At 44.3% G+C, this 12,363-nt stretch overlaps 1 protein-coding gene and 1 long non-coding RNA gene across 11 annotated transcripts in view; one reads left to right on the forward strand and one right to left on the reverse strand.

Annotated features, from left to right (window-relative positions):
* AFDN (afadin, adherens junction formation factor) overlaps nt 1-8,920 on the reverse strand; it is a 138,535-nt gene extending 129,615 nt beyond the window's left edge. For all 10 annotated transcript variants that reach the window (XM_060168315.1, XM_060168317.1, XM_060168316.1 and 7 more), the window contains exon 1: nt 8,792-8,920. In XM_060168315.1, coding sequence (XP_060024298.1) covers nt 8,792-8,896 — 105 coding nt within the window. In that variant the 5' untranslated portion in view covers nt 8,897-8,920. The remainder of the gene's footprint in view (nt 1-8,791) is intronic.
* Nucleotides 8,921-9,274: 354 nt separating this feature from the next.
* On the forward strand, nt 9,275-10,573 carry LOC132530574 (uncharacterized). Its single transcript, XR_009543822.1, has 2 exons — nt 9,275-9,369; nt 10,311-10,573. It is a non-coding gene; the product is annotated as an uncharacterized LOC132530574 (long non-coding RNA).
* Nucleotides 10,574-12,363: the final 1,790 nt, after the last annotated feature.

The following is a 12,363-nucleotide window of genomic DNA, read 5'->3' on the forward strand; positions in this document are numbered from 1 at the left end:
CCACAACTACTGAAGCCCACGCGCCTAGAGCCCGTGCTCTGCAACAAATGAAGCCACCACAATGAGAAGCCCTGCACGGGAACGAAGAGTAGCCCCCGCTCGCCACAACCAGAGAAAGCCCGCGCGCAGCAACGAAGACCCGACGCATCCAAATATAGATAAAATAAAATTTAAAAACAACAACAACAAAAAAAATCCTTACACAGTCAGTGGTTGGCATAATGCAGAGCTGATGTTTGGGAAGGAGAGACTGGAAAGGGCAGACAAGCACCTGAAGACATGAGCCCACAGCAACGACACACCCACCAACCATGCTACCTGCCACTGTTCTGGCCCAGGAGGGAGTGGCCCAGGTCACAGCCTGAGTGAATCAGAGTAATAAAATTTCACAGTCACTGCTTTAGCTGGGTTATGGCCAGTACCCTTCAACAGCAAAATATAAAAATGCTTGCATCTTATTACTGGTAACTAAGAATTAAAATAGGTACTCATAAACAAAAATTAAGCAAATATATATGTCAAATAAATTAATATATGTTAAAATATACCTTTCTATCATAATGAGTCTTATGTTCACACTTTAAATGTTCCATGTTAATTTTATAGCCCTAGTTGGAAAATACCATGAATACAGACTTTAATATCCACCTGAGAATGTATTTTAAAATTCAGCCCAAACCAAAACTCTTAAAACCAATCACTAAGTATTCTAGGGTAGCAGCTCACAAACTGTAATCCAGGAATCCCTGGGGTCCCCCCTCAGACCCTCTCAGGTCAACTGTCAGGGCAAAACTCTTTTCCTACGAATACTCAGGCAGTATCAGCCTCTCTCACCACGTTGGCATTTAAACTGACGGTAAAAAGTAATGACAGGTAAATCTGATGGCACGTTACCACAAGTCGAGGCGGCAGCAGCAAACTGGACTAATGGCCCACGTATTTCTCACTGCTATTCATTCACACCTAAAAAAAGGCCAGTTTCACTTGGACTCTTGAGTATATCTGTTCAATATTCTATTTGCCAAAATACGAAGTGAACATAGAGAAGTTCCATTTATCAGAGTCCGATGGCTCTCTCAAGAAAAAGCACGTGTGCGACCGCGTAAACGTTGTGAGCTGAGCGAGCCGCTTGTTTCACGGAACACCACTCCCACCTGGAAGAGCTGCTGACAAACTACAGTTATTCGGGTGTGGATGTGGGGCCTTTCCTCAGAAACAAACGAAGCGAGAGCCCCTTCCTTCAAGTGCTGCTGTGGCAGGGCTGCCGGCAATAGAATCTGAGCTTTGACAGAACACTAGGCGTTTTGAAAATGTGTCTCCACCACTGAGCTTGAGAGCTTCCCAGTACTTAAGAGTTTTCTAGTCAGTGATGATATTAACAATGGGATCGTTTTATATTGTTTAAAGAAATTTATCAACATGTGGAAAACCCACATAGCTCAGTGAACCAGTATTTTCCAAACGGTCAATGCATGGCGGCACAAAACCACGCATGCGTACAAGATCCATTCCAAGTGCAAAACAGACAAATGGATCTTAATGTAACAGAATATGAAAAATACTTAAAACAATCTTCCAAAGGAGAACTGTGTACCAGAAATGAAAATACTTAGGTTCAAACCAGAAATCTTCATATAACTGATTCTTACTTTTATTACCAATGTCTCTTAAAAATAATCACCCCAATAATCCCCCCAAGTACTTGCCAACACAAAAATTCATTAAAGTGAAAAATCTAATGTAACATAAACTAAGAACCCATTAAGGAGCTCATGTAAAATCATGGTATATCATAAACTTACGTCAAACCACGGTAGATTTCACAAGCATTTCTCTACAAGTCTGGAGCACTCAGAAATTTATTCAGATAATATCAATACCTACCTAAAAATAATGTATTTGAAAGACACCTTCCCAAGGTACACATTTTATACCAAGTATGAATACAGGAAGAGTCACGCATGTTAAGAATACACTGGTTTTTAAACATCTGACCGTGTCCAACGGTGACTGTATTGCTGCTCACGTTTCATTTTCTCTACTCAACATATGGAACTAGACCAGATTCAAAGCAAAAGGGGAGAAAACTGGCAACCTCCAGCCTCAGTACCAAAAGCTGGCAACAGCAGCACAAAAAGAAATTATAAGATAGAAATTCTGTTAGTTCTCCTGCAAAAATCAGAAAATAGAAAGTATAATAAGTCACCATGGAAAGTACCACAATTAGCAAACAAGGGTAAAGAGAAGGTACATTGTTGGGGCTTCCCTGGTGGCGCAGCGGTTGAGAGTCTGCCTGCCGATGCAGGGGACACGGGTTCGTGCCCCGGTCCGGGAGGATCCCACATGCCACAGAGCGGCTGGGCCCGTGAGCCATGGCCGCTGAGCCTGCGCGTCCGGAGCCTGTGCTCCGCGGCGGGAGAGGCCACGACAGTGAGAGGCCCGCGTACCGCAAAAAAAAAAAAAAAAGAGAGAGAGAGGGTACATTCTTTAAAGGAACAAATGGTTTAAATTTGCCAAAACCAAAGTCTGATTTTCCTTTAACAGAACATGTGTGAAATCAAGCAACAGAGAACTGTAAGCTATGATTCAGAATAAAACACACCAGCTAGACTGCTCTTAACCAATAAAATACCCAAACAATAGTAACGAATGAGCATTTTTTTCTTGGGTCCTATTTTTGGGGGTCAAACTCTCTTCTACTCTGAATAACAGTGAAACTCTCAGGGGGAGTTTTAGGAAGCTAGGCGAGACTTCTCCTTTGGAAGCACCTGTCCCACTGTTCATACTGCCCGACAGTAGCAGAACCAGATTCAACAGTGACATGTCCTCTTCCAGTTTACTCCGTCCAACCGAAATGGAAAATGGCTTTCTTTAAAAACACAAAGAAGTGAATGATCCTGTCCAGCGTGCCGAGATCAAATGGGCACGAACAGCACTAGTAAAGTCAGGGAATGGAAAAAACAAACAATTTAAGCAAGTTCATCTTGTTCACGCCGAAGAGTGAACCTCCCTCACGCCTGTCATCCTGGTGTGATCAGTCGTCACAGCAGTGCTCCACAGGTCAACCCAACTATGATGCAGTGACCACCCTGAGAAAGCAAAGCACGCTGTGTGTATACAACCTAAAAGCACGACGACGCAAACAACAGCGACAGAAGTTCACACCTTATTTTCTGTAAGTGACACAACTGACTTTTTCCTTAACATTAAACTTCTTTTGAGTGAAAACACAGAAATTTTCGCTATTTTCCAGTCATCATAAACTATTCAATCTCGGTTCCTGTAAATAATTTCATTCATGACACACAATTGTAAAACTGCCAGTATAAAATTCAGATCATCCTTATTGTTTGGGGTCCACTGATACTGGGAAAATACTTTCCCGGCTTCCACGTGAACTACTGATACTTCTCTATGAACTTACTTTAACTTTATAAAGCACATTCACTTTCTGAATTACATGTATTATGGTTCTGGTCAATCACCTATGCCATAATGATAAGTGAGCTTTTATATTTTTATTGTTGTAGAACAAAATCTCAACCAGATGACTTGAGACAGAGAAGCCAATACCCCCCCCCACCAGCCCTCAGCCTGCTTTATTTAGACCCCATCCATGACCCCAAATATAAGGAAAAGCTCCAGCTCGTGCACAGCTCCTGCATAAAGATGGTCCACCTTGACAGCACGCCCACACCTACCGTCACCTCATACCTGTGGGGCCCTGACTGGGAGCCACCAATGGATTCCCAGGGCCTGCCAGCCTGTCAGTGTCAGCCAACGCCTGGGACACGCCCAGACCTGGTAAGTGGGGTCTGTGGGATCTGGCTCACTGCTTAGTATCTAACTTACAAATGTAAGTATAGGTCACCGTCCTAGGCATCGTCAAGGTGAACGAGCCTATCCGAAATACAGTCAGCCAGGAAGCTAATAGCAACAGCAAACTTCTGAACCAAAATCAACAGGCTCTACCTAACCTGAAAATAATGTTCAATTAAGAGGTCAGTTTAATTTCCATAAATATTATTCATATATACATTTTATGTATAATAAAGGAAAGCAAGCTAATATCAAAATAACTGCTATATTATTTATTAGCATTTTCTGATATTACACCCAAGTTCAAGTCTGGTAAAACTGTTTATAAACAAATTAATCTACGCCACCAGAATAATGACCAACCACTAATAATAATGCTTTATACACTACAACTGCTCAATTAAATCCTTAATGACATAACCCTAAACCTTGTTCTCTTCAACACCCCACCAACTTGGTACCATATCCTGATCTTCTGCAAATCAAACTTTTTCATGAATATGAAAGAACCACTTTTGCTATTCTACTATTAACCACAATCAAAAATTGATAGTTCTAGAAAAGCCTACACTTACAACACTTACGTTCCATTAAGTCTATAAATTGCATAAAGTAAAATTATTTTTCATTGTCAGGAGCACAGCAAAGTGAAGCTAGTCAAGATGCCTCTTCAGTTACAAGGTAAGGAAACAACGTGGCACAGAGCCTGGATCTCATACCCACAAGCGCACACCCACAAACATAAACTGCAACCAATTATTACAGGAAAAAAAAGTAAAGTTTTTTTTTTTGCGGTACGCGGGCCTCTCCCTGTCGTGGCCTCTCCCGTTGCGGAGCACAGGCTCTGGACGCGCATGCTCAGCGGTCATGACTCACGGCTCCGCGGCATGTGGGATCTTCCCAGACCGGGGCACGAACCCGTGTCCCCTGCATCCCCTGCATCGGCAGGTGAACTCTCAACCACTGCGCCACGAGGGAAGCCCTAAAGATTTTTTTAAAAGGAGCAGAGATACCTATAAATACTAAAAACACATCACTGGCAACTGCCTATCTCATTATACATTACTCACCAGAAATACAGACCTTCTAACGTACCAACGTTTAATAATACAACTGTTGTTTTCAAACTAGTTTCGAATATAGTTAAGTTGTATGATAAAGCATAGTTACAACCTAAGCATTAGTCTGAAATAGAGATTTAGCTCTAAATTATGCAATTACTACTACTTCATCTGAAGACTGCCTACTCCACCTCCGCTGACAAACTTCAAGTTATTTTTTACACACACCTCTGGGTAATGTGAATCACCACATTACTTCTCAAGATTAATCAGAATATTAAAATAGAACATATTTACCTTTAATAAAGAATATATGGGTATCCACACAAATTCTAGGTTACTTTTTTCCCATCAATGCAAAATAAAGGCAATGAATTCAATAAGTAATAAAACAAATGACTTTAAGAAATGTCTCATGAAGTGGTCAACTACCTAGCATGGTTTTTGCATTTAGGTGTAAACTTTATGCAAAAGAGTAAGACTTGAAAAGATAAATCTTTAAGATCCTAAAAGACAATTTCACTAAGTTTTAAAAAAGCATGTATCTTATTTTGTCAAGAATAAAGGTACACACGAAGGAAGCCATATTCAGTATTCTTTCCACAAAATATTTACTGAGCACCTACCATGCGACAGCCATAAAACTGTTTAAAACAATAAAACTCTAAGCTCCTGCCTTCATGCAATCAGAGAGGGATTCAGACAAACCAACGGCTATAATAACAAAACTGGGATAAGTTAAACAACAGAACACCAAAAAACAACACGGAGACCTTTGGGTAACTAGAGAAGCCCTCATCTGAGGAGGTAATGAGATTAGGAACAAGAACTCTGCCATAATAAATAATCAGAAATCCCTAAAGGAAATAAAGACTTAACATCAAAAATAAGAAAAGGACAGGCAGGACTAAAAAGCTCTCAGAAGCATTTATTATGAGTTATAGTTGCCCATAGTAATCAAGATATTAATTCAGCTTAATATCAATCTCCTGGTGAGAAAACATCAACTTTAAGTTTAGATCATCAAGTCTCATTTTAAATTCCAAAAGGACCTGGGATCCAGAGAGAGGAAGGGGTTGAAAAATACACAATGATAAAATATAACTTGCTTTTTCTTTGGAAGCCCTTTAACACACAAAGGTGAATATGAAGCAAACTTAACCAAGTTGATTTTAAAACATATTCTAATGTTCTTTAAAAGTGAATGTAACACAAAAAGCCAAGTTTATCATCTTCCTGAACACAGACAGTGGTTATCCAAGGCTGCCTGAAACCAATCACAGGTGATCTATAGTTATATAATTTGATAACAGATATTGATCACTGTAACCCCCAAAAAAGCAATCAAAAGAAAACAAACCACAACTAAACTCTCATATATGTACATAAGAAAAGATTATCCAAATATATACATATAAGGCTTAAATCATATTCCTACAAATCAAATTCTGCAGTAAATTTGCTCAACATTTACTGACCATAATAAAGGCCAATATAATGGTTACATTCTTGTAGAAAACTAAGAACAATGACTTGTGATGGACAAATAGAGTAACAATTCATTATTTTTCAGATAGTAAAAAACTGCAGACGACAAAGTTTAGATAAAGCAAATCGAAACTGTTGGCCTTGAAATAGTGATTTAGAGAATTATTAACTTTAGTTTTTACCTACATCATAATGAAAAATACATGCTAAATGCGAAGCTTAAACTTCCAAGACCACAATAAACTTAATAGTATGCAAAGGTTCTCCAGAAAACAAAAAGTAAAGTGTGAACTAGGTATTAGATAATATAAGAGCTAAGAAAATAACATACAGGTGTTTTAAAAAACCAACTTATTTCATTATGAAGAGCTTTCTAACATAATCCTGGAGAATCATTTCTAAAAACTGAAATGTTCAGATATACGTGGGGAGGAAAAACTACTAAATGAAATATATAATCATTCCCCAGAAATGTCCTTTAACTTTTGCTTTGCTTCAACACGTGTGCACAGCAACTTTTCACCCACAGAATAACTAGGAAAAGAGTAGCTCTCCAAATGAGAGGTCAGTTTTACTTTAATAACTACTCGTATACCTAAAAAAATAGAGAAAAAGTTTCAATCGAGTGCTTAAAAATAGAATTAATAAAATCAATTAATCTGTTTTTGATTCAGGATTTTTTAAAATGCCAATGCAATTTAAAATCCCAAAGAGTAAACTGAATTACCTATTACTAAACTGAAAAAATATTCCTTTTCACAACCAGACTTGGGAAATCTCTGAAAAATATATATATATAAATAGGTCCATTCAAACAGAAAAAAACAACTATCTACCAAAATAATATTTTACATCCGAATTTTTAAAGCCAGAGATAAGAAAAATGAACTCTTTATTCTGAAAGACAACATAATCCTGAAGGCCAAATTACTGCAGTCACCTTTCAAAAGATGTGCTAATAAGCCTATGAACACTTAACTACATATTATCAATTTGCTTACTAGCACCTAACCCATAAAATCATTAGAGAAGATGAGCTGTGAATCAGGAGTAACTCAGTATCGGTGTTCAAATTGGCAACCTGAACCTAATAATTTATATTAGTATTCAACTAAGGAGTAAGATGAATGGCTCTGCCCAGGAAGACAGAAGAACTGGATCTTTCCCACCACAGGCAAAATCAAGACGCTGAAAAGGTGAAGGTCAAGTTTACTCAGAAATATAAACTGGAGTTAAATGATAAGGATTAAATTTCATGAGAATGTTCAAATTTGCCAAACAGTATTGCTGCCCAAAAGCTGGCATTTTAGTAAATAATACTAACTTTGAACTACCTACTACAACAAATCAGAAACAGATGCTATTAAAATAATTTCCTAAGAGGACGTAAATCCTCTGTAAGGTGTATTTCGTGTGGCTAAACTCTGTGCAACTACAGCCTGAGAAGCAAGCACAGCTCTGAGCGCTAGCTGGGATGAATCGGTTTTCAGGGTCCCTCCCTGACCCTCACCTCCACTCCCATCCCCCACCTCCCCCAGACCGGCGGATGGGGACCAAACCTATTTTTTTTGTTGTTTTTTTAACTGTTGGGAACTCTTTCAGCAGCTTTGCTATAAACAACCACCATTGTCCCAGGCCGAGAGCAAGAGAGATTTCCTCCTTTTCCAGGAGCACGCCCAGGACCAGCCACCACCCCCGCCCCCGCCCAGCCCCTCCCCCAGTCCCTCCCCCTCCCTCGATCTCCCCCCCCCGGTCCGGGCACCCTCCCCCAGCCCAGCCCCCCTCCCCCTCCCTCGATCGTCCCCCACCCCCACCCCCAGCCCAGGTCCTCTGCCCCACCCCCTCCCTCGATCTTCCCCCCCGCCCGGTCCGGGCCCCCTCCCCCAGCCCAGGTCTCCTCCCCCTCCCTCCCCTCCCCCTCCCCCCCTCCCCCTCCCCCTCTCCAGCCTGGGTCACCGCGGACGCGCGCACGGCCGGCGCGGGGAGGGGCGCCCTCCCGTCCACCTGAGCGCAGGCAGCGAATGGGAGGAAACCTTCTTTCCACGGGAGTTCAATTCCGGGCCGCGTTATCAGCAGAGCCGCACAATTGGAACAACTATCCCGATATTTACTTTACGCTCCCGGCCGCCAACCCCCAAGTTCCAAACCCACCGCGGCGGCCGCGGTCACATGCTCGCGCGTACCGCTGACAAAGGTCCGCGGGCCCGGGCCCAGCGCCGCGACCCCGGCTGCGGGCGGGGAGACCCGCGAAAGACGTCCCCGCCACGCCCGCCTCCCCCGCCCCCCGCCGGGGCACAGGTGACCGCGCTCCGCCCGCGCCCGGCGCGGCCACCCCGGGTCCGGGGGCGCGGCCGGCGCGGGAGGGGGTCCCGGGGGGCGGAAGGGCGTCGCCGGGGAGGGGGGGACCCCGGCCGGCTGCGTACCTCGGTGGGCTGGCTGATCTCGAACAGGTCCAGCCGGTTGGCGTTCCAGTGCTGGATGATGTCGGCCAGCTTCCGCCGCTCCTCGTCGCGGCCGCCCGCCGACATCCTCCGGCCGCGCTCGCCCGCCCGCCCGGGCCGCCGCGGGGTCGGGGCCGGGTCGGGGTCGGGCGGGGGGCCACGCGCCTAGGTCTGCGGGCCCGGCTCGGGGCTCGGCCCCGCCGGCCGGCGCCCCGCGCTCCCGGCTCCCGGCTCCGCGCGCCCGGTTTCGCGCTCCCGGCTCCGCGGCCGCGTCCGGCCGCCTCAGCTCTCGAGCTCTTGGGCTCCGCGGGCTCCTCAACCGCCTCCACCGGCCCCGCTCCCCGCCGCAGCCGCCTGCCCGCCCCGCGTCAGCCCGCCGGCCGGTGTGTGCCCCGAGCGCCCGCCCGCACGCGCCGCCGCCCCGCCCGCCGTGCGCGCCCCCGCGCCCGCGCGCCCGCGCCCGCACCTCCGGCCTCCGCTAGGTGATGCTGCGCCCGCCTGCGCGCCGCGCCGCCCGCCGGGCGGGGCTGGGTTCCGACGGTCGGTACCGGGTCCGACTGGTGAGCCAGGTTCGGACCGTATCGGGTTCGAGCGGACGGTACCGGGTTCAGACGGGCGGTACCAGGTCCGACCGGTGGGCGGGGTTCGGATGGGCGGTACTGGTCCGACTAGGGGGCCAGGTTCGGACGGTGGGTTCAGACTGGCGGGCTGGGTTCGTATGGTACCGTGTGGGGACGGGTGGTATCGGATCCAGCTAGTGGGCGGAGTTCGGACGGGCGCTGCCGGGTCAGACGAGCGGGCCAGGTTCGGCTGGGCGCGCTGGGCCGTGGAGGCCGCAGGGCTGGGACTCGCAGAGCCCCTCTGGGCGCTGATCGCACGGGGCCCCGCAGCGCCCCATGCCCGTGTGGGCTCTGGGGTGACTCTCGTCTGCTGGGCCTTCCTCCCGAGGGGGGGGCGCGTCTGTCGTGGCGCTGCGGGTCCCCCCGCCCCGGGGCTGGGCCCCCATGTCGGTGTTGGTCCCACGGTGTCCGGTCGGAGCGGCCTCCTGGCTGCGTGTGGATCAGAAAACACGTTTTCTCGTAGCACCAGGTTGCAGCCTTAGGTGACGGGGTCCCTCGAGGTGCCCCCGGGCGCGGGGAGATGCTGCCTTTCCACAGCGCTAGAGCCTCCGAGTGTCCCGGTGCCTCTGCAGACCTAACATTCATTTCAGCAGCAAGTTTCGTCCATTTTAGGAGTATTTATTTCATTAGGTGTTTTCTCTTTAATTCTCCTCCCCACCGCCGCCCCCCGCCAAAAAAAAAAAAACAAATTTGGCAGCAGAACACCTGCCAGCAGACATTTATTTCCCCCGTGCAGTGCTGGGCCAGGTGAAGTCAATCTCCTGTGTTATCTGTGATGTGTTGCAACAAAAACGTTCGTCTCTGAAATACCACAGCTAAGTGATGAAAACAGTGAGCTACATTTGACAAAGGCTCTTTATTTTTGTCATTGTCTTTTCCAGTGTGAGATGATTTTTCCCTCCACCAGTTGGATTTCTTCTCTTCTGGGAAAGACGAGAATTCTACCATCCCTGCTGGGTTCTGTCTTCAGCTCTCTTTTCTGCGGCACTAGTACAGTTCAGCTTCATAAGGAGGCTTTTCAGCAGAGAAGCCTGCGGGGTTGAACCAGTGCCATGGGGGAATGAATTCTTCAATAGATCTCCAGCCTCCTTTCTCAAAATTAAAATGTGGTGACTTGCGGAAAAGCATATGTATATAAACGACACATCTGTGTTCTGACATTCTGTTCCTTTATGCTTTTTAGTTCCTGTGCTTCTTTATAGACTCAAGTTGTTTTTTGTTTTGGATTTTGTTTGTTTGTTTGTTGTGGTGAACACCATGGTGTCCATACAGCTCAGAACTGTCCAGCTAAGTTCCACACATGCCGTGCGAGTCATCAGCTATAGTGTCAACTGAATTATAACAGTAAGAACTTTATTCCTGACTATGCTATTAGCAAGAATGACTTGGCTCTTAGAGCAAAGAATTCGTTTGCAAAGCCGGCAATTAGTTTGCTGGTGTCTGAAGTAAGTACATGTAGAAAATTTAGTATTGCTAAAAAATAAGTATGGGCTCCCTGCAGTGTTGTTTTTGTAATAAACGTGTGTAGCATACATGAAATGCCTACAGTTTGGTGCAGGACATGTAGAAGGTTCTAAATCAATGTTAGTTATTATTGTTTTTCTGACTCATTAAAAATCCCCATTGGCATTAGGTGTGAGTGGCAGATGAGTATACAATTCATAGTAGGTCCCAACCAACATTAGTTTCTTGACAAAGGTTTAAAAGCAAGGTGAGACCCATAGAATACACATGATTACTAACTCATGAAGACTCTTAGAACTGGTACATTTAGGCCATGAAAACCTTCAAGCTAACAAGTTCTTCTACTAATTGTAAGAAATATACTGAGCCATATGTTAATTTTGTAAGTACACGTGCTATCCATCTTCTATTCTTATGGCACTGCTGAGTTCTGATACGTTTCAGAAATCATATGTAAGTGCTATTCAAGAGATACTGTATAAAAATTAAGTCACATGGGATTTTTTTATTAAACCTGCCGTGTAGACAGAGGAACTAAGGTGTGGGGTGAGAGACCAGACCGAAGGTAAACAGAGCTTCATTGGGTGAGGTTTAAATCAGGTTTTTTAATCTGAGTACCCATTTTAAAAATTTTATTTTGCAGTGTATATATTTACCTTTTGGTTTTCTTTTTCTAAGTATTATTTTATTTTTAGCTACACTATTAAGAGCTCCTATTTAAGTCAGCACTGATCTACAAATAGTTCTAAATATCTCTAAAACTTAAACCTACTTAAAACCTTGCAGTATCATGTAATGGGGATAAATATATAAGAACAAATAAATAATGAAAAATTTTAAATTCTGGTTAAGCTTTGAATATTTAAAAATATTTTTGGAAACATTATGAAACCCAGCTTCTGAGACCAACCAAATGGAATAAACTTATTCCTGCTGCAGTTTTCACAGGCTCTGGAAAATAGAAAATGCCAGGGAAAAGATCAGGAACTTAATCCATCTCAGAAGAAAAAAATGGTACAAATATATTAACAATATTTCACTATATTAGCTATATTTAATGACCTATAGGTCATTTTCTAGCTGCCAATAAATTTCATATTTCAGTAAATTAACCGAATTTTAAAATATTTCATCCTGTAATTGACAAAGCATCTTATAAGCTTTTTATTAGCTATATCAATTCAGAGGATGGTCTTTAAACAAAAAGTAAAGGGATATAATAAAGGTTCAAATTGAAGAATTTCTAGGGTAGACTACCTTCCACAGTAGCTTAAGCAAGTGAAAGTTAATTTAGTTAGCTAATCTAGAAAGTTAAATAACCAAACTCTTCCTTTGCCTAACCCATGACTAAAGAGGTCAGTGTGGCTAATTTAGTTTAAAAAAAAAAAAAAGAGAAATTCCGGAGGATAAAGTCTCAAGAAATAAGTAGGGTATGTGCTACTTTATTGGATAAATGGGGAAATGTATCTT

This window comes from Lagenorhynchus albirostris, chromosome 12, assembly GCF_949774975.1.
Source record: "Lagenorhynchus albirostris chromosome 12, mLagAlb1.1, whole genome shotgun sequence".
In the NCBI taxonomy this organism is placed as follows: domain Eukaryota; kingdom Metazoa; phylum Chordata; class Mammalia; order Artiodactyla; family Delphinidae; genus Lagenorhynchus; species Lagenorhynchus albirostris.